General features: G+C 47.6%; 2 protein-coding genes across 3 annotated transcripts; one reads left to right on the top strand and one right to left on the bottom strand.

Annotated features, from left to right (window-relative positions):
• The first annotated feature begins 173 nt into the window (after positions 1-173).
• ATG4D (autophagy related 4D cysteine peptidase) lies at positions 174-11,025 on the top strand. Of its 2 annotated transcripts, XM_088479059.1 has the most exons (11): positions 174-427; positions 1,689-1,921; positions 2,087-2,170; positions 2,362-2,535; positions 4,627-4,912; positions 5,842-5,906; positions 6,001-6,143; positions 6,283-6,361; positions 7,018-7,094; positions 8,008-8,127; positions 8,530-11,020. In XM_088479059.1, the coding sequence occupies exons 2-11, from the start codon at positions 1,738-1,740 to the stop codon at positions 8,704-8,706; spliced, it is 1,389 nt and encodes a 462-aa protein (XP_088335185.1). In that variant the 5' UTR covers positions 174-427; positions 1,689-1,737; the 3' UTR covers positions 8,707-11,020. The 2 variants fall into 2 exon arrangements, with proteins under 2 accessions (XP_088335185.1, XP_088335186.1); XM_088479060.1 differs by lacking the exon at positions 174-427 and having other exon boundaries at positions 1,879-1,959; positions 8,530-11,025.
• KRI1 (KRI1 homolog) lies at positions 9,419-24,259 on the bottom strand. The gene is given in 20 exon segments (XM_088479058.1): positions 9,419-10,091; positions 11,455-11,550; positions 11,982-12,046; positions 12,501-12,631; positions 13,646-13,796; positions 14,704-14,822; positions 17,081-17,156; positions 17,255-17,425; positions 17,518-17,613; positions 18,026-18,129; positions 18,132-18,151; positions 18,856-18,971; positions 19,083-19,160; positions 19,580-19,673; positions 20,251-20,300; positions 20,604-20,658; positions 20,807-20,897; positions 21,054-21,159; positions 22,861-22,937; positions 24,123-24,259. Coding segments are annotated over 20 exon segments (2,316 nt in total). The 5' UTR covers positions 24,199-24,259; the 3' UTR covers positions 9,419-9,547.
• Positions 24,260-24,283: the final 24 nt, after the last annotated feature.

Genomic DNA, 24,283 nt, shown 5'->3' with positions numbered 1-24,283 from the left:
GTTTACTAATATCCGTACAGGCGGTTGTTCGCAGCAGCAGCGTACTACTCGTTTGTAGCAACTGTAAGTCCTCAATAAAACTATTCAATGTTAAAATAAAAAATAGGCCATCCACAAGATGGCCGCCAAGAAACGCGCTGGGCCTCGCTCTGGGAGGGTGAGATGTCAGTGAGGTCTGGGATGCGTTGACAAGGGCCCTTCTGACGTCACTTGCTGGTATCCAGGAGGAAGTGTCCTGTCCTGTGGGTGGCGCGTCTGCTCAGTCTCGGGGCGCTGTAGGGCGGAAGGGGTCCCGGCAGCAGCAGAGTGTGGTCGGTGGGCTCTGCGGCTTGCTGCTGCGGGAAGAGATGAGGTGAGAGTGCCGGGCCCGGGCTGTCAGCCTGCAGCGTGGGCGTCTCTGCTCCATAGATACTGATCTGGGACCGAGGTGAGTGCTGCAGTATCTATCAATGATAGTGGTGCCTGTGGCGTTACTTTACTGATCATAATATATATAACCTGTTATACTGTGGCCGTATAAGCCCGGTGACCATTGTCATCAGTGGTCCCTGGCGCTGTGCAGTTTAGTAAAACGGCATCAAATAGAGAATAGATAAAAATGTGATTAAATAACAAACTCTTGTAATATCAACACCAGTGGTCAGTGCTATACTGTAATCGGTATGAAATTCCGAGGGCTAAATAGCCGCCGGTTCTCACACCGACGCCGGAAGCCCGAAGGGAGGATATCCCGACAGCGGCCGGTAAGTACTCTAATTCTACCCGAAACCCCCCCCCCTTAACCCTACTTTAGGGGTACCTATCCCTAACCTCCACCCAGTGGTGCCTAACCCAAAGTCCCCCCTTTCCCTAGCCTAACCCTCCCTGGGGGGTGCCTAACCCTAAGTCCTCCCGGTGGTGTCTAAACCTAACCCTCCCACCCCCACAGCTACAAGCTAACTATCCCTGGCTTACCTCGTTCAGGATGCTGGGCGTGGGGCTAAAGATAGGCGTCAGAATTCAACATCTTTAGTCCCGGCTTGGGATTCCGACGGACGACATTCCGGGTGGCGGTAATTTAAACGCATCCCATAAGAACATAGCCAGCCCTTTGTGTAATCACAGTATAGTTCATTAACTCATTACTGATATAGCACCAGCATATCCCATTGTGCTTTACTATTGGGAACAAAACAGAATTAGGGATGGACATCGGCTTCTGCTGTTTCACAGCCATCAATGTTTTCCTTTCGATGGGAGTGTTTTCACCATTCGAAGAGCGGCTTTCTGGTGGTAGCAGCCTTTAAATGGTGTGGAAGTGATGCCCATTCTGTGTTAAAATACAGCTAAATACAGCGGTTAAATATCAGGAACAACCACGGGGTGCTATTGCGCATGCGCTAATCGTATGAATGTTTTTGTCCATTGAATTATTTTGATGCGATGGTTAGTGACCATTGCAATGAAACTTTAGATAGTGGATGGTGGGCTAAACAGAAATAGAACAGTAGGGATAGTCATCGGTGGACTGCCCATATTTGGTCACCATCGATGGTTCCATAAGTGATTACTGTCAATGTCTCTTAGGAGGAGCTGTTCCGACCTTTCCATGATCTTCCACACAACTTTCAGAAGGTGGGGCTAGGGCCGTGCACCCAAACTGACTGATGGCGGAGTATTCCTTATAGCTGGGCTCTTTATCTCCCCAGAGTGATTCCGGTCATGCTGTTCCCCTCTTTGGGAAATCAGAGCAGATAGATGAATTCCGTCTCTCCCGCGGGCACTCAGTATGGCAGCCCCCGAGGTCGACGGCGTGTGGACGTCCTTGGGAGCCCTGATCGGCCAAAGATGGGTTACCAAGGAGCTGGCCGAGATGGGGAGACTGATGAGATGGATAAACTCAAGAGCAAACTGCTGACTGCATGGAACAATGTCAAGTATGGTAAGGAAATGGAAGCTAGAGGATGACTGACAGAAGAGGCAAGTTTTTAAATGCTTTTAAACTCTTAATATGTCATTTCAATAGAGCAAAAATACAAATCTATAACTTAAAGGGCACATGAACTAGAAGTCGCCATCCCCTCTGACCCAGTGTTTTGTTTGACAGGCTGGACAGTGAAAATGAAGACCAATTTCAACAGAGTATCACCATTATATTTGTTGGGCAAGCGCTACGAGTTCTGGCTTGAAGGTGAGAGCCGGCACTAGGTGGTGTGACGGGGCAGCCAGGTTTTATGAGGAGTGATGGGGATGAAGATGAAGCATGTTATCAGATGTGATTTACGTTGTTGCTGAATAAAAGCGGGGATACCCGGGTGTCTGAGTGATCAGTTATTTGTGTCTTTTTATCCAGTTGGTTAAGTTGTCCTCCTGCGTTCACAGGTGACATAGAACATTTCCAGAAGGATTTTGTCTCTCGGGTTTGGCTGACATACAGACGGGATTTCCCTGCTCTGGAAGGGACCCAGCTCACTACAGACTGCGGATGGGGCTGTATGATCAGGAGCGCGCAAATGTTACTGGCTCAGGCTCTGCTGATGCATCTTTTAAACCGAGGTCAGCACTGCCCCCTTCAGGCTAGTGATGGGATAAATGTGTAACTACTGTAGCAGATTATCAGTTGATATGGTCTCCCTGGTATACTTCCTCAGGAAGATGCCTCTGATTTAGGTTTGGGTACCTGGCTCTAATGTCTTGATCAATTCTCTGCCTCTCAGTTTTGCGTACCATTGTGATAGTCCCTCATGATTAGTCCTCCCAGCCATGTGACTGTTTATGACATGTCTCTTACCCACTGCTAAATTCTCTCCGTAAATTACTCTGCAGTGTCTGATGGACTTTATGTCACTATACCGACTTTTATGAACAAGACATTTCCTCTACCTTAAAGGACCCGGTGCCCTGTTAATGCCGTTTAAGGGGATTCTTGTTTTGGTTGTATAAACTTTCATATCTTAATTATAACCTTAGATTAGAATACACTTTTTGCTACATCACGACTTGTTTTTATAAATTCTCTTCTAATTGGTCGTCTTCTTCTGACTCCCACTACCTGAGTATATCATGAATGCAGCAGCTAGCCTCGTTCACCATAGCAGCCATCCCTATCTCTGCCTGTCCTTGCTCTGGGTCCCTTTACCTTTCACAGTAAAATCTAATCTTTTTGTCTCTATTGCTTCACCTCACCTCTGACACTCTCTGCCTCCAGTCCCTATGGGCTGCACCTCACCACTGACACTCTCTACATCCAGTCCCTATGGGCTGCACCTCACCTCTGACACTCTCTACATCCAGTCCCTATGGGCTGCACCTCACCACTGACACTCTCTGCCTCCAGTCCCTATGGGCTGCACCTCACCTCTGACACTCTCTACATCCAGTCCCTATGGGCTGCACCTCACCACTGACACTCTCTACATCCAGTCCCTATGGGCTGCACCTCACCTCTGACACTCTCTACATCCAGTCCCTATGGGCTGCACCTCACCTCTAACACTCTCTACATCCAGTCCCTATGGGCTGCACCTCACCTCTGACACTCTCTACCCCCAGTCCCTATGGGCTGCACCTCACCTCTGACACTCTCTACCCCCAGTCCCTATGGGCTGCACCTCACCTCTGACACTCTCTACCTCCAGTCCCTATGGGCTGCACCTCACTCTTTGCCTCCAGTATCTATTGCTGCACCTCACCTCTGACATCAGTATCTGTTGCTGTACCTCATCCGACACTCTATGCCTCCAGTGTCTATTGCTGCACCTCACCTCTGACACACTCTGCCTCGCTCCACTACCCTCTGCCACCAGTGCACCTCTTACACACTCTACCTCCAATCCCTATGGGCTGCACTTTACCTCTGACACTCTCTGCTTCACTCCACCATCCTGTACTCCCAGTATCTGTTGCTGCACCCCCACCTCTGACACTCTCTGACTGGCTCCATCACTCTCTAGGTCTTTATCTCACCTTTGCAACACCCAGTCCCCAAGTCTTCACCTCTCCTTTGGAACTCATTGCCCCCTCCTAGCAGATTTTCACCTGTGTTATCTCACATCACATCTGGAAGTCACTGCTATATTCATCAGATGTTCTTCCCTTCCCCACTTCTGGAAGTTACTGCCATACATGTGTCCCAGGCCCTACTCTGATTTGTGGAACTCTTAACTTTAAAATCCACTATCTCACTGTATGAGATGCACCCTCTGTTTCTGTGGTTGTACATTGTCTCTGGAGCTCAGTGCTGCCTTGCATCTGATGACCCCCATTCTCTAGGGCTCTACCTCACTACTAATTTCCATCACATTCGGCTGCACATCAAATGATCACAGGTTTGTTTTCCTGTTAACAGTGAGAGGGGCAGAGCTGCCATTTGCCGAAAATGAATTTCGCTGCATAATTATTTGCAGGTGGAACCACCAGTCACTTGCTCAGTCTGCTTCCATAATAATTCTGGTGACCCTCTCCCCATTTTACTGTGTAAAATGATGGAATGATTGTTTGGATTATCCAAGAAGTTCCTTTTCGGCAAAGCATTTTTAATCAATGATGGAGTGGATGTCTAAGTCACTCATATCAGGCAGGAGGGAATTATGGGAAATGTAGTCTGCAGATCTAACTTTCTCACACGTCTCCATTTTGGTCACTCAGATTGGTTCTGGCCGGAAGCATTAAACTTCATAGAAATGGAATCTTCCTTATCCAGCTCAAATCCATTTCCCATTATGTCTTCAACTGCCGGCCAATCAAGGTCCCTCCCACAACGCCATCTTCTGCAGGTTTCGCACCAAGAGCTCATCCACAGAGACATCCTGCGCTGGCTGTCAGACCACCCTGATGCCCCGTTTGGTCTCCACCACATGGTTAAACTAGGTGAAAGCCTCGGCAAGAAGGCTGGAGACTGGTATGGCCCCAGTATTGTGGCTCACATCTTGAGGTGAGAGGTATAATCTAGAGCAGATCTGGAGAGACGTGTGGAGGATATTATACAAGGAAAGCTCGACGTCCTTTCCAATGCATTCCATGATAGAAGGATGTATAAAATATACATAGAGCCTCTTAGCCTTAATGGGCAGAAGACCTTGGTCCATTAGAGGATGAGGCCTAGGCCTGATTGTTGGGCAGTCCCCTGCCCGCTACCTCTGCGGTACGATTTCAGCAGTTTCAGTATTTCTCCACAGGTCTTTACCCCCCCTCCCTTCCCGGTGCTGAGTGAGTTTACATCTGGAACCTTGCGGTGTGCCCTAAATGCCTCTCCTTGAGGTTCCCTTTGGCATCTCTTGTGGGTCTGTCCAGCTGTGCGTTTCTTCAGGGGGCAGGTTACGAGCTCTATTACCAAGACTGGGGGTAGAATCACATTGCTGTATCCTGGGATGTGTATTTTTGGGTTGGGTCTTAAAGATGTGGATTCACAAATAACCAGCTGAATTTATCCTTAACATCCTAACATTCACTAAAGTATGCATTATCCGTACATGGATGGCCTCTAGGGCGCCCACTGTTAGTGAGCGGTGTAAGCTGATTAATGAAGTGGCAGGGCATGAATGGTTTACGTACACCAAACGTAGTTGCCTGGATGAGTATGACCATACTTGGGGCTGCTGGAATGCTTCCCCTTATGGTATAGGTACTGGAGGTGAGATATCTCCTGTTGTGGGGCTGGGGTCCAGCAGGACAGAAGTGACACATCCTGAATAGGTGATCCTCAGACTGTAGAATGTTGGGGATGTCAGTGTAGTATAGAAACTGACCAATAGCAGAAGGCTAATAACACCTAGTTGTGACATAAGTGACAATTCCTAGGTTGGGCATGAGCTCATGTTCTTGTCTCTGCCCTCTCGTGTGACTTGTATGTCTCTCCATCAGGAAAGCCCTGGAAACGGCAGCTGAAGTCCCGGAGCTATCCGTTTATGTGTCCCAGGACTGTACAGGTAAGACATGCATTGTCTGTCAGTGCTCGCACCATGCATGTTGTCTTATGGGGGAAGGACACTGAACCTGGTAATCTGTGATTGTGCTGCTCAGTGTACAGGGCAGATGTGGAGCAGCTGCTGGATGGATCAGATTCTGACCCAGAGAGGAAGAGTCCTGGGAGGGCGGTTATCATCCTCGTACCTGTACGTCTCGGGGGCGAGCATTTCAACCCAGTATATAAGCAGTGTATTCAGGTAATGGGAAATGTAACGGGGGGAGAAATTGCTCAGAACCACTACGTAAATTTTTGTTTAGAACTGTAACTGGCAGGAAGAAGTAAGCGGATAACTGGCAGCGCCACAGTGACTCCATATTGAATGTTCTTCTTTTCAGGAGTTCCTGCAGATGCCAGCATGCCTTGGCATTATAGGAGGGAAACCTAAACATTCTCTATATTTCATCGGCTACCAAGGTCAGCATTGATGGAACAATATTATTCTAGTGCTCGCTGTAGGATTTTTGTGCTGAACACTGAGGGGCGCACATTTTAATTTTGAAGGTCAAAATATGTATACATTTAAATATACACATCAGTAATTTAACATTAATATAATCAATGTTACATTATATGTACTGTAATATAATGGCCCGAATTGACATTGTGCCAGATCTATTGCCCAAAATGTAGATGCCACTTATTCGCATTATGCCACACAGTGGTGCCCCTTATTCACCTTGATAGAAGAATGTATTCAAATGGGAACTACGAGACTACGAGTCCCGGCTTGTGAGGTCACGCTTGGCGTGCTGCAGATGACTGAGCAGGAGCCCTGAGTCCTCCCTCTTGTCCTTTAGTGATGTACTTCTCCCGGGGGCTGGGCAGTGACCGTGCGCCTGGCTGCTTGCTCCCACCAGCTTCCCTTGCTCCGGAACGGTGTGTCTCTGAGTGTGTCGGCACCCTGCTCCAGGGGAAGTGCAGGATACTAATCGGCACGTCCAATACAGACAGCACATATTGCAACATTTACAAAACGAGAAGGGCGCTGCACCCTGCCAATACTGCCTAGCGTGAGCACTATTATCCTAAACTCCACATGGTACTCACATGTATCATTCTTATCTTGTCAGATAACGACCTGTTATACCTGGATCCACATTATAGCCAGACATACGTTGACACCAGTAAAGATGACTTTGCTTTAGACGTAAGTAGAATGTTGGTGTCTAAAAAGAGTAGCATTTTTATCAGGAACTAAAGATCTTGTATGTGGGGAGAGGTCAGTATGTCCTGATGTCTGTATGAGGAGGGGGGAGAGGTGTGTGTCCTGATGTCTGTATTAGGAGTAGGGGGGAGGTCAGTGTCCTGATGTCTGTATGAGGAGGGGGGAGAGGTGTGTGTCCTGATGTCTGTATTAGGAGTAGGGGGGAGGTCAGAGTGTCCTGATGTCTGTATGAGGAGGGGGGAGAGGTGTGTGTGTCCTGATGTCTGTATTAGGAGGAGGGGGGAGAGGTGTGGGTCCTGATGTCTGTATTAGGAGTAGGGGGGAGGTCAGAGTGTCCTGATGTCTGTATGAGGAGGGGGGAGAGGTGTGTGTCCTGATGTCTGTGTATTAGGAGGATGGGAGAGGTCAGTGTGTCCTGTCTGTGTATTAGGAGGGGAGAGGTGTGTGTCCTGATGTCTGTGTATTAGGAGGATGGGAGAGGTCAGTGTGTCCTGTCTGTGTATTAGGAGGGGAGAGGTCTGTGTCCTGTCTGTGTATTAGGAGGGGAGAGGTCTGTGTCCTGATGTCTGTGTATTAGGAGGGGAGAGGTCAGAGTGTCCTGTCTGTGTATTAGGAGGGGAGAGGTCTGTGTCCTGATGTCTGTGTATTAGGAGGTGGGGAGAGCTCTGTGTGTCCTGATGTCTGTGTATTAGGAGGAGGGGAGAGGTCAGTGTGTCCTGATGTCTGTGTATTAGGAGGAGGGGGAGAGGTCAGTGTGTCCTGATGTCTGTGTATTAGGAGGGAAGAGGACTGTGTGTCCTGATGTCTGTGTATTAGGAGGTGGGGAGAGGTATTTTCCAGGTGAGCAGAGTTCCTCTTTGACAGTGTGCTTTGTGTCTCTCCATCCACTCTGCAGACTTTTCACTGTAAATTCCCCAGGAAAATGCCCATCATGAAGATGGATCCGAGCTGTACATTTGCCTTTTACGCAAAAAATCATGAACATTTTGGAACACTTTGTGATCATCTAGTAAAGGTACAATAACGGGACTTCAATCACCCATATTGTTGGACCAACATAAGTATGAGGCATACACGTACAGAGCCATCTGATAGGGGGTGTGCGCTGACAAGCTTTTCCCTGTAGCAGTTGTGATGTAGGGGTAGAGCTTTGAGGGAGCCGAGGAAGTATTACGGCTGATTTTAATATTACTGTTTAAAAATGGGACAGGTTTCCCCCCCCCCCCCCCCCAAAATATATCTTATATAGATATCTACTTTGGGTTATCAATCATTTTAAGGTGAGGGCCTGCTCTGTGTTATGAAGCTCTGATCTTCTCTCCCATTAAGCTTTATGCAGGTTTTGCCTGTGTATTTTTGGACCTGTCGGGTGGATAATGTGACAGTCTCTTGTATAATCACCTCTCTCATCCTGTAGGTGTTGAGCTCTCCTTCGGCAGAGGAGAAATATCCTGTGTTCAGCATCTCAGATGGGCAGGCTCAGGAATTCTTCAATAATGCAGACGGACCGGCCCTCTCCTCTTTTGCCCTTGCCCGCCGTAAGAGGGGCATAATGGCGAAGAGACCCAGCTCAGATGAGTTTGAGTTCTTATAATGAGAGGAAAGGTGTATTTGCCAATGCTGGTATTCCCATGACCCTTTAGACCTGCTGTTTGGGAATTAAACCAAATCAGTCTCTTTATGAGAAGCGCCACTAACGTCTGAACCCTGCTGTTGCTTTGAGCTTTTAACTTGTTAAAGCACGTCTGTCGTTCCGGTGAGCGACTTACACGTGACCGTGATTGGTTAGTGTGTGTCACATGTTGTAATTCTGCCAACAGCCTATAGGCAGGAGAACAATAAGCAGCGTGACTGTTTTAAATCTTCAAACAGAAAATCAGGCAGCTGAAGGCCCTAATGTGTCCCTTCCCCCAATATAAGGTCTGTGCGTGCATTACAGCAGCAGATGCCCCCTCCCCCATCATTTAAAATGATACCATAATCTTCAGTCTGGCTTGTATTCTACTGCCAGATTGCTCATTGGGGCAGAGAAGTACTACGCTGCTGTGCGGTCTTGTGGAAGAGAATATATATATATATATATATATATATATATATATCTTCTGCCAGCTCCCACATGTAATACTGGACAGGGCAACCCTGCTGTCAGGCTGCCTACATTTTCTTTCTTAGAACATAGTTTGTGGTACAGAGAAAATGGGATATTCTCAGGAATGGATGGTTACCAGGAAATACACTGTATACATGTGCGTCTGTCTTCATGTACATTTTAAACTGGAACTACAACAAAATATTAAATCTGTATATTGTATGGAAAAAATGATTTATTTATCTAGGGAAATAAAGATTTTATATTGGGCTTACTTATTGTGAAAGTCCCTTTTATCTGATTTAGGTTATTACATTACGTGGGGAATGTCCTTCATTAACCCATGTTAGTCCTCCTTCCTGATTTTCTTCTTGGCCTGTTCCTCTTTTTTCCGTCTCTCCCGCCCAAGCTGCCTATACCGCAGCCTCTTGGGGTTCAAGCCATAGGCCCACAACCTCTGCCCGCTAAATTCCTGCCCTCCCAGCCGCACTTTGGTGCCCAGCAGACGATGACCACCATTTCTCTTTATTTTCTTCCTCTTGTCTTTCAAGCACAAGTCCTTAATCACCACCTGTGTCTTTGGAGTTAGGATCGCTGAAGTGACTTTTTCCTTCTTTGGGACTTTAGTGGTTGTCTGCTGGTCTTTCGTCTTTTCCTCCCCATGGTCCACTTTAGCGAGGGCCGACTGTTGATCCACAATGGCTGCCTCCGCTTGGAGCTGATCCTCTGCAACTGGAGACTGTTTGTGGCCCACGTCCACTGGAATCGGTGGTTCTGCTTCCACCGATTTCAGAGCCAAGTTCCTCTCCTCTTGTTGGTCCTTTATTCTGTCCCTTCGTTTCTTTCCTACTTTATACTTGGAGGAGGTTGTAGACATTGGGCTGTCATCACTGTGGAAAGGATAAAACAATTATATGAACCACAGGGTGTGCGAGATCATGGAAGTACAAGAAACACACTTGCCAAAGAACACTCCCAGGTATGAGCCTATAAAATGTTGCACACGCAAACAAAAGGGTTCCAAAAAAGCAGACAGTGTCCTTTATTGGGTAACAACAATGTCCGAAAAGTACGAAAAATTGTCAATCCCAAAACATAATTTAGAGAGCAATATATAAATATATTCAGACACACACTAATGGCCACAAAAGATTCAGTTGTGTACATTTCCGTTTCTCTAAAGAAAATGTGTACTGAATGCTGACCTCCACTGTCACTTGTAGGTCTAAACTCAACCACAGTATGGCCTTGATGAACCCTCAGTGATAAAGTCGTTCCGAACTTACTAAAGGGACCCACAGTCATGGACATATTCTATAGTATAAAACTCGAGCAAATCAATTCTGAAAATGGGCTGTTGGAAACGATCAAAGAAATCCACCTGCTAACCCAGATTGGTCCTATCATTTTACTGTATGTTCGCCTAGTGCGATTAACACGCACAGCTTGGAACAGATGAGAGCAGAATCCGCATCTGCTGTGACAAGTTGTCCAACATCTAAGAAACAATTTTCCAGTCACAGAACCGTAAGTTTAGCTTGCAAAATTCTTCAGGGTAATAATTATAATCCTCGTGTTTACACAAAGTCGCCAGCTTCAGCTCTTTACGCCTTTCAGTGGCACTCCTGACACGTTTTTCAGGAGACAAACTTCAGTTTCATCAGGGGATCCCCAGAAAGACACTGACCGAGGATTCATCAAGGCAATGCTGTGGTTACTTTTATTATTGTACACTATAGATCTATGAGTGCCAGCCAGCATTAATTGTATAGATCTTTAATGGATATATTTTTGAATTGTACATGTAGGCTCTCTATAGAGCAATAGAAATTTGATGAATATTTAATAAATATTTTGTGACTTATCTATGCATTTCCCAATACCACTGTGGTCACAATGGTTTGTTCAGAGCGAAACAGGAATATATGTTACTCAATCAGTGGCTTTACCAATCAGGGATGCTTCACACTTAGGGATCTATATAGATTAGTACATAGAGCCGCAGTTATTGGAGCAGAACGGTGCCATATGTAATATTAGGTTATTACACAGACTGCAGCAGCTTAAGAGAAGTTTAGCAAATTGGGTTTGGTGTGAGGCCTCATTACAACCAGAGAAACAGAGACAAACAGTACATTATCTCTTTGCCATAGAGAAGCGATCCCTAGCAAAACCCCACAGTATAATGACTACATAGGAATATCACCAATCCCCCATCTAGCAGACATACACCGTTGTGGACAAGGGGCTCACCTCTGGGACAAAGACTTTAAGATTTTCTGTTTCTTCCATGTATTTTGTCCTTTCTGGGTGTAGATTGTTTTATCGAAAAGCTCCTCTTTCTCAGTTCTGTAACAGAGATCACATTTCTTCACTTGCCGGATGTACGGCGTTACCTTTAGCCAGTGCCCGACCCCCCCATCACTACGAGACACAAGCAGTCAGCCCCAGTAATCAGGCTCTAACACAGTGTAAATATTAAGGAACGAGTTATGAAGAAAAGCGGCATCATAATTTTATACTAGAATCATCACCTCATTTCTGTAACCGTATTAGGTCCCACATACACAAGTGTTCTTGTGCTCTAGTAATGTGCATTAAGTTAATACAATGTGTTCATAGGGTGTGGGAAAGGGGTTTACTTATTCTATGCTTGTGCAGTTATGCACAGTGTGAGTTTACAGTCTCTAAGGATTGCTCAGCGCAGGTCTATGGCCTCTGCTCAGTTACATTGGCCATGTGCAGCTCTGGTTCCCAGGGGCAGTGGCCAGGCCTCTCACCTGTACATACACGTCTTCCTTAGGGAACACCATCTGTTCAGGTCCTTGTCATCCGCCTTCAGGATCTAAAGGAATTGAGAAAACCAAGTTACCGCTGTGCTCAGGTCTACCATGATGCTCAACATTGTCCTAGACGTGACAAAGCAACGGTGCACCGCCAGCTGAGGCTTGGCCTCCATGTAACACGCTGAGGCATATATGTACTAAGCCTTGGAGAGAGAAAGTGGATGGAGATAATGTACCATCCAATCAGCTCCTGTCGTTTTTCAGACACAGCCTGTAACGTGACAGGAGCTGATTGATTGGTACTTTTTCTTCTTCACCTATCCATATGGGACACAGGGACTACGTTGGGGGTATAGGCGGGCATGTGGAGTCCGGGCACCAAATGGTTAAATTTTTCAGCAATGTGCAGCCCAGGCTCCTCCTCCCCTATACCAAAGACTGAGCTCTGCAGTAGTAGTACAGGGACAACACACAGCACAGACCTACATGAGATCTATCGAGGGCCTGTCATACCTCTTCCGTGGCCAGGCCAAAGTCACAGGGAACCACCTGACGGTACTTGAATCGACATGGAAGATCATCCACTATATCCTCACAGTCCAGCTTGTAATACTCCTCCACATATTCCTGGAACGTTTTATCATCTGTAGGAGACAGATCAGGGTCAGTGTTTAGTCAGAGCCATTTTACAGACCTTCTACCCCCTAAACAAGGGCATAGTGTTCCTTCAGATGGCAAAGCCCAAAATGGCTTTCACAAGATAAAATGTAACATAGAATCCGCTACTAGTGCACTTCTGTGTATAGATGAAGCGTGTTTCCATTATCCTGCACCAGAAACAGGAAATCCATATTCCTCAGATTGTACCTAGTGACTCGCAGGATGCTGACATGAACAGAATGCCAGTAAGTGCATTTGCTTCTCACTTAGCTAGTAACAATTGTTTGTTACCTATGAGACAGCAAGTCTGACACTGAGATCACGAGTGACTAAAGGGGTTTTAAAACTCGCAACCACACTCACACGATACAGACAGTCTATTACCAGAACCAATAGTAATAACGAGACCATTTTAAACATGCAGAGTATCGTTTATTGGGCAAATGGAATATCATTTTAGGTTGCCTGATATTGTATGCCTAGGTTACAGAGCAGTACAAACACTGATAGTTACCACGTACATGCATCTATCTATTGTTAGAACTTTCCTTTATGCCTTAATACAATAGTAGTGGTCAATCATGGTATTATTTTTACCTTTTATTTCTATAGCGCCTACATATTACACAGCGCTTTACAGGATATTTCATCAGTGCAGCGTGCAAGTTATATTTTTTACTTTATTATAAATAATCTATTTAGTCAGAATCCAATTAACCTACCAGTAGGTTTTGGAACTGTGAAAGGAAATCAGAGCCCTCGGAGGAAGCACACATACAGGAGGAGAACATACAAACTCCACACAGATGGGTCCCTGGTCTGATTTGAAGCCATGTCCCCAGCACTGTAAAGCAGCAATGCTAACCACTGCGCCGCAGAGAAATATTCCCAAGAACTCCGCATTCCCCAGTGTAGCACCTCTTCACCTCAGTGAGGGATTACATCTTGCTGCTTCCACCCACATACCACAACCATGTGACACATTCACACCTACTCACCAGGGTTAAAAATGGGCTTCTTCCTGCTGACGGCCTCCGCAAATTTAGATTTCTTTCTCTTCTTAGCGGCCTTCTCCTGCTCCAGTCGCAGCCTCTTCCGTTCCTTACGCGTTGGGGCAGGCGCGGCCTGGGGGTCATATTCTGCGTCCATCTGAGAGGTGGGGTGGGAAAAAGAGGAATTATTTTGGAGAGGGGCAGAAAATATCTGCCCTGTGCTGTTGGCTGATGCTCCCATAGCATTTCCAGCACCTACAACCAGCTCGGACACTGGCCGCTATTATATAAGGCGGTGTTTCCCAACCTCTGTTCTCAAGGCACACTAACAGTCCAGGTTTTAAGGATAGCCATTTTTCCTAAAATCGTTAATTTTACCAACGGAAACGCAAGTATAATTAAAAAAAAAAAAATGTACGCGCCGCTGGGTTTTTAGCTCTGAAAACCCTGCGACCACTTTTCTTTTTTATCAGGAGTGCGCAGTAATCCAAAATTGAGCGCAAGGTTTTTTACCTCGCACCCAATTGGATATGCCCCTTAGTGTGCTTTGGGGACCGAGGTTGGGAAACACTGATATTAGGGAACAGGGGCGTCTTTAGAGAAGAGGGGGCCCGTGTGCATCCTCCATCACTGGCCCCCTCCTCTCACCCCGGCAACCCACTGACAGGCCACCGCAGAATCAGTAGACTCTGGGCACTAGAGTGTGTCCACAATCTTACAGCGCAGATCACCGCGGAAATGGCGTTGCCACCATTTTCCTGGCGATTTCCTCACAGCGCATGCGCAATACGCCGGGAAAAATGGCCGCAGCGGTCATTTTCCGTCGCTTTGATCAGTGCTGAGAGACCAGACGCGGGACCCCGGGGAGGTAAGTTTTAGATATTATGGGTGTGCGCTGTGGGTTCCCCCTGGGGTCCTTGGGCACAGCACACCCGGCACACATTAAAGGATATGCCCTTTAGGGTAATAATAAAAGCTGCTGCTACAGGTAATCACAGGTCCAGCACTGATACACCATGAGGAGGGGGGACAGGGAGAATATAAACCAGAGAAGACCATTTTACCACAAAGTTGGGGTCATCGCAGTGAGGCTGGTAATACTCTTCCTCACCACCCGGCTCTTCCTTTTCCTCAGGCTCCTCCTTCTCTTCTGCTCCAGTCCAAGTGTCCCAGTTCCATTCCTCTGTGAGACAGTGGCGATATAAAGGCGCGTGACGTGAACACAACAGGTAGGAGTAGAGGTGAATGGTTCAAGCACACCGTGATAACGTTTGGGGGATATTGGCTGCCATAGTCTGTGTTAAGATTCAAAGTGTTCTGATTATAAGTGTAAATACAATTTGATAACTAAGTCGGAGTTACGCTGCAGATCTTATTTGTCATATGCGCACCATGCAAAGACTGATGTGACTTCTTCTTTGCATTCCACAGGTAAATTACAACTACTGCTCCCATCAGATGCTGTTTTAGTGATTGCCTCAGCACAGTTTTGAAAATTTATACTGGGTAAATTACAACTACTGCTCCCATCAGATGCTGTTTTAGTGATTGCCTCAGCACAGTTTTGAAAATTTATACTGGGTAAATTACAGCTACTGCTATACTAAGAGCAATTTATCTAAAGGAAGTTAGGAATGTATTGTGAATCTGTGTTGGCCTCCCCCTTCTCACAAATTGTTTATCTTAGACTTTATTGCATCCCAATTTAGTGTGTGTTAGAGCTTTTGGGGTGGGGTCCCAATCAGTGAGCACAGAGACACATGTTTGTAACTTTAGATATTACTGCTCCCACAGGCTGCATAGCCGGAGGCTGCCATAGTCTGTGTTAAGATTTAAAGTGTTCTGATTATAAGTGTAAATACAATTTGATAACTAAGTCGGAGTTACGCTGGAGTTAAACTGGAGGAAAACGAAACTCAAAACCAGAACACTTTCTGAACAACAAGAAGCAACATACTTATGTGAATGAACAAAATCAACATCTTCTGCTGTATCCAGGCAACTACTTACTGCACTCACTGCTTGGACACTGCAAGTGCTCCCCTGTCTGTGTGCTGCTCTTGTTGATTGATCTTTGTTGATCAGAACACTTTGGACTGGATCAGCTCGGGTACATTGTAATTTTGTCCTCATTCATTTTGTATTGCCTTTTCCAATTGTGTCACATCTATCCACATTAATCATTTGTTTATAAACTAATTCCTGCACCCACTACTCACATACCTCTCCTTTATATATCACTTTTGGAGCTGCGCTCATACATTAGCAGCACTGTTCTTTACATGTATTTTTGAACATTTAACAACTTTAATCCACACTGACTCTATATCTCTCTGTCTCTACATCACACAGCCTCCACATTACACTGTCTCTATATCACACTGACTCTATATCTCACAGCCTCCACTCCAGTTTACATCTCAATTACCTTGTCCACAGCATGAACACCCTTACTTCACACAACCCCCATATTCTATGTCCACATAATCCTCTACTTTATCCGTCCCTCTCTTCCCCCTCCTGTTTCCTTCACTTGCTGTTCTTCCTTTTTTTCTCTCATCAGTCTGCTTCCAACCCTCTGCTTCTTTCCCCCACTTCTCCTATACCTCCACTCTCAACCACCTCCCTCCATGGTCTTGTTACCCCACTACTAAGCCCCATTCCCTCCTCGTTCTGTCTGTCACCTCCAGGGCTGCCAAGAGAAATTCTGGGCCCGGGTACTGCAACATCCTGTGGGACCACATCATGTATGGCTGCACCCATTTGTGAGTGGGTCTAGCATGTGAGATGCACCCACTCACAGGAGCATGGCATAGCACCCAGCAGCTGGAACTAAAGTAGTCACTACTGTATTAGGATGGCGGGACAGTCCCATAATAGCTGCATTTCTTGTCAGGCTGTATATAGATGCTAAAATGTAACACACAAATTAAAGTGCTTCTACTTTACTTTGTACATCTCTCATGTAAATAACACAAACAATCTATTTTCTATCATAGAGATAGATGTATGAAGGACTTAATTTTTACATAACATCAGGTCGTCTTATACACACACATTCCGCAGCACATATCCTAACCCACTGCTCCATGCTCCTTCTTCACTATCTACCCCTCTGTGTCGCCCCTGTCTGTCTGCCCTTCCCCTTTAGAATGTAAGCTCTCACGAGCAGGGCCCTCATCCTCACGTGCTTCTCCTCCCCCTACTTATAGTATAATTTACTCCTAACTCCCTACAATGGCACCTACCACCTGGTTGCTCATGTCCTGCTGCTTGTGTTTTGCAGCTGAGTTTATAACCTTGTCCTTGTCCTGCATTGTTTTGTATTACTATTAACTGTTTTTCTTGTGTGCTCATTTATGTACTGTGTAAGGCGCTGCGGAACCTTTGTGGCGCCATATAAATAAAGGATAATAATAATAATATAGGACATAGACTCACCCTCCAGCTCATCTTCATCTTCAAACTGAGGCTTCTGGTCCTCTTCTATCCCATAATAATCCTCACCAAAGCATTTCTGTCACAGGAAGGGGTCTGGTGAGTACCAGCTAATCATGCAGGCTGCTAATAATACATAACTCAGCGAACTAGACAAGTACATGGCAGACACTACACCTGCATAATTTGATCATGTTTCAGCGGGTCAAAGTCTTCCATCAGGTCTTCCTCGGTCACACCCAGGTGCTCCTCCCCGGTCAGCTTTTGCAGCTTCTGCAGCTTTCCTTGCAGTTCTCTCCGCTTCAGGTTCTTCAGCTGCTTCAGCTCCTCCTGCTTCTTCTCTTTCTCCTGTGGAAAGGACAGGGCAAGATGGCCGCTTCAGCTCTTCCACCTGCTACCCACCCATACCACTGTGACAGAAACTGGGTTCTGGATCTCACCTTAGCTTTCCTCTCCTTTATCTCATCTCGCTTCCTCTTCCTCCGATCATCCTTCCTTCTCACCGAATGAGCGATGGTTCTGGGGAAGGTCTTGACCTGGGAGCAGATACACGGTGTGGATGACAATTAGCCATACAGCAACTGTACTAAAAGTGCACACTGATACTCCATTCTCACAGCTCGGAGGAGAGGAGAGATCCCAGTCACATCTTACTCTATATTAGTGCTCCTCATTAGGGATGAACACAGGGCACTGCCCACTATGTGCCTAACATGTTACTTGATGGAGAGCAGCATCTGCATAATTAGCAACCTTTGGTTCGCCTGGCAATCGGTTCTTATTAAACCCATAATGTAGGCAGTGGTTGAGGGTGACAAGACCTTACCCTGCCCTGTAGATAGTACACAGAACATGGATGTTCATACATGCCACGCACACAGAAATGCGGTTGGAGAACAGTATGAGTAGCATGCACATACACCACACGCATCATACATACATACATACCAAAGCAGAATCTGGTTCCTCAAATCTAAAATTGTAAATTCTCTCAAAATCTTCCTGTTTCTTCAAGAAAATCTCCCCCTCGTCCTCTGAATCTGAGACCTGCGGCGCTCCTCCAAGGCCGGGGGGCTATAGGAAACACGGAACAGCTCAGTGACTTCACTTCTTTCTCTATAGATTATGTTACACAAAATCAACTCAATTCTGCAATGTCACAGGTGGCAATGGCTTCATTGTCCCATGATCCAAGCATGGCCTATCACAGCTCAGGCTGGCTGCACGTATGACGTGCATTACTATGTCTTACGCAAGACACTGCAGAGGTAGGCAAGGACTTAAGTGTCATTTTGTAGTCACAAGGCTTCAGGTGTCAGTATTCTGGGATCAGGTCTACAAATGCTATAAATAAATAACCACTCATAGAAAACATTAAAGCAAACTACATTATTAAAAAAAACATGTATATTTTATTTCTGTTTAGAAGGAACACTCATCACAACAAGCAGTGCTGCAGAGGGGTCCTATGTGGGGCCCTAGCAGCTGAGGACAGACCCCTCCCTGTGCAGGTCCATGGCGCACAGCCTGCAGTGTGGATAGAATATATGCAGATGAAGCATACCGCAGCTTGTCCCATCAGATGTAACTGCAGTTTATATACAGACTGCACCCTGAAAGCCCCCAAGAGCATCAGGAGGTCCTGGCTTTGAGATCCGCCCCCTAGTGGTTTTACAAGCTCGGTACAGTTATTCCAAACATAAGGAAAGTGCATGGCATCGGTCTTTACTAACAGCTTACAAATGCCAGTCAGTGTGATTCTGGTGGTTGTGTCTCACCATTCCTCCTCGTCATCAGACTCCTCTTCAACGTACTCTTTGTTCAGGATATAATTCCTCAAGAACTTCTCTCCGTCATCTAGAGCTGGGTCAGTCCAGTACTCTTTCAGGTAACTCTGTATGGAGAAAACGCTGCAGTCACTGATCTGCCCGGCACCATTGGAACCCAGGCACAGTCGTCTCCATTCACACGGCCCATTTACTTGTACTACAATACCTGTACCCACCATTTCCTTCACGTCATCTCTCTCTTCTACATCCTTCTGCCCTTTAAGCCATGCAATGTAGTCTTCTTCCTCCTTATCCTGCGGGAAGATCATTGAACACGTTACACACCTAACAGCAAAGTTATCCCCTCCTAATAGGTCTCCAGTCCTCTGTGCCGTAAAAGAACAGTGCTGTCCCTAGTGGTGATTGTGTGTAAGGGAAAAGTGCAGATTGGTAGAACCCAAACACATAAGCTACAACCGTCCAGCCGATGAAATCTTGTGACAAGAAAATAAACTAAAGTAATAATATAATTAACTCATAGTGGTTTAATGGCCAAGTGTGTTTTGGGCAATGCTGCCAAACAGAAACTAAATACATAACCATGTAAGTGGCATTGCAGGGGCGGTAGTAGAGACTACAGCAATCAGGATAATGTGCTTATCCAGAAATGCCTTGTGGTGCAAACACCTAAACCAAGCACACACTATATAGACATTTCTCCAACGTTACTCACCTCCTCTTTCTTGGTTTTCATGCGCTTTGTCAATAGATTGGATGTGATTCCATCATCTCCATCATCGTCACTGTCCTCTACAAACTTGGAGAGACTGCAAATACAAAGCAGACATTTATGTCACCCTGTGGTGGGAGGAACAGACCCCATGTCACATAGCTCCCTCCTGTCAGTGTCACCCTGTGGTGGGAGTGACAGACCCCATGTCACATAGCTCCCTCCTGTCAGTGTCACCCTGTGGTGGGAGTGACAGACCCCATGTCACATAGCTCCTCCTGTCTGTGTCACCCTGTGGTGGGAGGGACAGACCCCATGTCACATAGCTCCCTCCTGCCTGTGTCATCTTGTGGTGTGAGGGACAGACCCCATGTCACATAGCTCCCTCCTGTCTGTGTCACCCTGTGGTGGGAGGGACAGACCCCAAGTCACATAGCCCCCTCCTGTCTGTGTCACCCTGTGGTGGGAGGGACAGACCCCATGTCACATGGCTCCCTCCTATCTGTGCCACCCTGGGAGACCATTCTTCTGGCAATAATATGTTTTTTTTTCCCCACCTCAGTTCACAATCACCACATCATTTGATAGCAATATACCATATACAACATTTGTTGCTTATAATAATTTAACAATAATGAAAAGTAACAAGTGCCATGTAACATAATACAACTCACCTTTCTCGGATTTGTCTCTGCTCCTCTAGATAGGTGGGCGATCGTGCTCTCTGCAGAACAGAAAGAGGGGCTTACATGTCCGGCCACAACAAAACATGTGCTTTTAAATTTTCCTGTCACAATATATATTTTTATGATGTAACATTATATAAAACCACTATTATGGGGTATTGTAAGACACTAGCTTAGTTCTGTGGCAGATATGTACGGTGCCCCGTTGCCCATACACGACGGAGTCAGCCATGTAGTAAGCGGAAATAAATCAAAGTCAATCAACTAGGAAACAAGGACAGCGCTGAGACACCCAACCTCCACTGCAATGAAATCGCTATTCTCCTGCCCCCATCCCATACCTGGTCCTGCATGAAGCCGCCTTCTCCCTCCGAGCTTTCCTCGTCTTCGTATTTTCTACAGGACAAGAGGAAAAATGACTCTTACGTGGCTGAGGGATTCGGAAGCATAAGCAGCACCAATGATAACGCATAAATGGTGTGCAGGCGAGGTAATAAATGGCCATAGAGGTCACGCTTTTGGCGGCGCTGCACGTCGTACTCACCCTTCCTTTTCCAGCATCACTTTCCGTTCATAGTCCTTCAGGAACATGGGCTTTTCCTTGGCAGCATTACTCTGACTGGCAGCCGGCGGATCTGAAAAACAAAATGGTGTCTGTAGAGCAGAGATGTTCCGGGTGAAACTTGGCGATTTATCCCAGGAGTGGGGTGAGCGAGCGGCGCTATGTTAGGGTAGTACGGTACAGTGATAAAACAAGGAGCAAACACAAGTAGGACGCAATGGCCTGGTACCTGTCTCCTTATAAAATGTAACATCCTCTTGGTATATCCGAGGATCTCTCTTTTTGAGCAGAGAGAGGGTCCTATAAAAGTCCTTGTCCAGCTGCGGATCAATCACCTGTGAGTGACAAAGTGCAGAATAATCAAATCTCCAAGTTACCACACACTGGGCAATGATGGGGGAGAGGAGAGATGGGGGATAGAGGGGGGAGGGGAGAGAGAAAGGGGGGGGAAGGGAGAGAGAGAGGGGGGGGGAGGGGAGAGAGAGAGGGGGGAGAGAGAGAGGGGGGGGAGGGGAGAGAGAGAGGGGGGGAGGGAAGAGAGAGAGGGGGGGAGGGAAGAGAGAGAGGGGAGAGAGAGAGGGGGGGAGGGAAGAGAGAGAGGGGGGAGGGGAGAGAAAGGGAGAAAGAGGGGGGAGAAAGGGAGAAAGAGGGGGGGAGAAAGGGAGAAAGAGGGGGAGAGAGAGGGAAAGGGGGGGGGGGAGAGAGGGAAAGGGGGGGGAGAGAGGGAAAGGGGGGGGAGAGAGAGGGAAAGGGGGGGGAGAGAGAGGGAAAGGGGGGGGAGAGAGAGGGAAAGGGGGGGGAGAGAGAGGGAAAGGGGGGGGAGAGAGAGGGAAAGGGGGGGGAGAGAGAGGGAAAGGGGGGGGAGAGAGAGGGAAAGGGGGGGGAGAGAGAGGGAAAGGGGGGGAGAGAGAGGGAAAGGGGGGGAGAGAGAGGGAAAGGGGGGGAGAGAGAGGGAAAGGGGGGGAGAGAGAGGGAAAGGGGGGGGGAGAGAGGGAAAGAGGGGGGGGGGGAGAGGGAAAGAGGGGGGGGGGGAGAGGGAAAGAGGGGGGGGAGAGAGGGAAAGAGGGGGGGGGAGAGAGGGAAAGAGGGGGGGGAGAGAGGGAAAGAGGGGGGGAGAAAGAGGGAATGAGGGGGGAGAAAGAGGGGGGGAAGAGGGGGGGGAGAGAGGGAAAGGGGAGGGAGGGAAAGGGGGGAGAGGGAAAGAGGGGGGAGAGGGAGAGGGAAAGGGGGGGAGAGGGAAAGAGGGGGGGGGAGAGAGAGGGAAAGAGGGGGGGGAGAGAGAGGGAAAGGGGGGGAGAGAGAGGGAAAGGGGGGGGAGAGAGAGGGAAAGGGGGGGGAGAGAGAGGGAAAGAGGGGGGAGAAAGAGGGAAAGAGGGGGGAGAAAGAGGGAAAGAGGGGGGGAGAAAGAGGGAAAGAGGGGGGAGGGAAAGAGGGGGGAGAGAGAGAGGGAGAGGGAAAGAGGGGGGGGAGAGAGGGAAAGGGGAGGGAGGGAAAGAGGGGGGGAGGGAGGGAAAGAGGGGGGGAGGGAGGGAAAGAGGGGGGGGGAGAGGGAAAGGGGGGGGAGAAAGAGGGGGGGGAAAGAGGCGGGAGGGAGGGAAAGAGGAGGGAGGGAAAGGGGGGAGAGGGAAAGAGGGAGAGGGAGAGGGGGGAGAGGGAGAGGGGGAGAGGGAGGGAGAGGGGGGGAGAGGGAGGGAGAGGGGGGGAGAGGGAAAGGGGGGAGAGGGGAAAGGGGGGGAGAGGGAAAGGGGGGGAGAGGGAAAGGGGGGGAGAGGGAAAGGGGGGGGGAGAGGGAAAGAGAGAGGGAAAGAGGGGGGGAGAGAGGGAAAGAGGGGGGGAGAAAGAGGGGGAGAGAGAGAGGGAAAGGGGGGAGAGAGAGAGGAAAGAGGGGGGAGAGGGAAAGGAGGGAAAGGGGGGAGGGAAAGAGGGGGGGGAGAGGGAAAGAGGGGGGGGGAGAGGGAAAGAGGGGGGGGAGAGGGAAAGAGGGGGGGGAAGAGGGGGGAGGGAAAGAGGGGGGGAGTGACACGCAGAGTACTCACCAAGTCATCCCCACTGTCTGACTCAGAGCTGGAAGTGGCGCTGCCGTCTTCTTCTTTATCCCCATAGCGATCCTTCACTGCGAGACAGACAAACACCCCCCCATACATTATCCTCCCAACAAGCAACCTGGTAAATTTCCAACAATTGGAAGGGATCAGAACAATTGCTCCTGCTCAGTGGGAACGTGACATGGCCGCCGAGGGAGGTCTCGCACCAGCACTCCAAACTAAACAGTTTAAGGATGGGGAACACAAAAAGGTATATGTAATAGGGGCGAGAACTGTGACCTGGTGCAATCCCAGTGATTAATGCTGTAGATTTAAAATGGCATTACGTCAATACCAGGTAGCTTTGATTTTTAAATGATAAGCTAAAGCCATAATCACCAGGAATGTGCCAGTTCTTGAACTCGCACCCTATTACATATGATAAAGATGATTTAGAGAAGGATGGAGGTCATTTTTTTTGTTACATATGTAACTATATATTAATGATACAAACTATGAAAAGACACCATCTGGAAAGCTTGCGCCTGATACGCATTGGAAGGAGTAGTGGCGCTATACCATTATATATTAGCATGTAATTGTTCCCATTCCGGTGTATATTTACAGAGCAGAGCATTACCTAGTGTAATAATATTCTACTCCTGCTCAATCCCCCCATATATTACAATAAGGTAGTCTGTATAAGCCATTCATTATATTAAGCCCCAACACACCCCACCAATATACAGCAATGGGGACATACAAGTCTAAATTTTAGAATTTCCCCAAATAATACAGAAACATTATGGTTTGATTACGTGAAGAAGAGGTAAATGTCAGGTCCCGCTGTGGAAGCACAAGTGCCAGTAAGAAGCCAGATGGTGGAAGGGCATGCTGGGACTTGTAGTTCCACAGCAGCTGTATAAAGGAATGAGATGGAGCTGTTCCAGCCATTACACACAGTATAAAGTCTCAGGCTTAATATATATACACTAATATATTACTCACTACAGATCAATCTGTGGCTCCAACACTGTTGTGAGAGCACAAGAGCCAGCATAAGCTCTCCGCCTCTGGCCTGCTGCTGGGACTTAAACCTCCACAACAGGTGAGCTGGAGAGGACATGCTGAGACTTGTAGTTCAGCAACACATGGAAAGCACAAGATGTAGTAGTACTGGTAGGCCCCCAGCAGGTACTGGACATGGAGTGATGTGCTCTGCCTGTGGGGGAGACATGGAGTCACCCGGGGCTGGCACACTGTGGGTAACTTACGGCGCTGTAGCTCCTCCTTCTCCCGGTACCGGTCATAACGCTCAGCGAACTTGCGGTTTATCCGGAGCTCGGCCATGCTGCTCCCAAGTCCCGGCCAGGAAGGGGTTACAGTGGGTGGCACGCCAACCGCTACGTCATGCGTTCCAACTACCATAACCAAT

Source organism: Taudactylus pleione, unplaced genomic scaffold (genome assembly GCF_031769625.1).
Source record: "Taudactylus pleione unplaced genomic scaffold, aTauple2 ptg000226l, whole genome shotgun sequence".
Lineage (NCBI taxonomy): Eukaryota > Metazoa > Chordata > Amphibia > Anura > Myobatrachidae > Taudactylus > Taudactylus pleione.
This window is presented reverse-complemented; position numbering and strand designations above follow the sequence as displayed.

Excerpts from the sequence above, each read along its gene's own strand:
- ATG4D (XM_088479059.1), top strand. The coding sequence starts at position 1,738 with ATGAATTCCGTCTCTCCCGCGGGCACTCAGTATGGCAGCCCCCGAGGT. Across the intron at positions 4,913-5,841 it reads ATTGTGGCTCACATCTTGAG|GAAAGCCCTGGAAACGGCAG; the intron begins GTGAGAGGTATA and ends TCTCTCCATCAG. Across the intron at positions 5,907-6,000 it reads TGTGTCCCAGGACTGTACAG|TGTACAGGGCAGATGTGGAG; the intron begins GTAAGACATGCA and ends TGTGCTGCTCAG.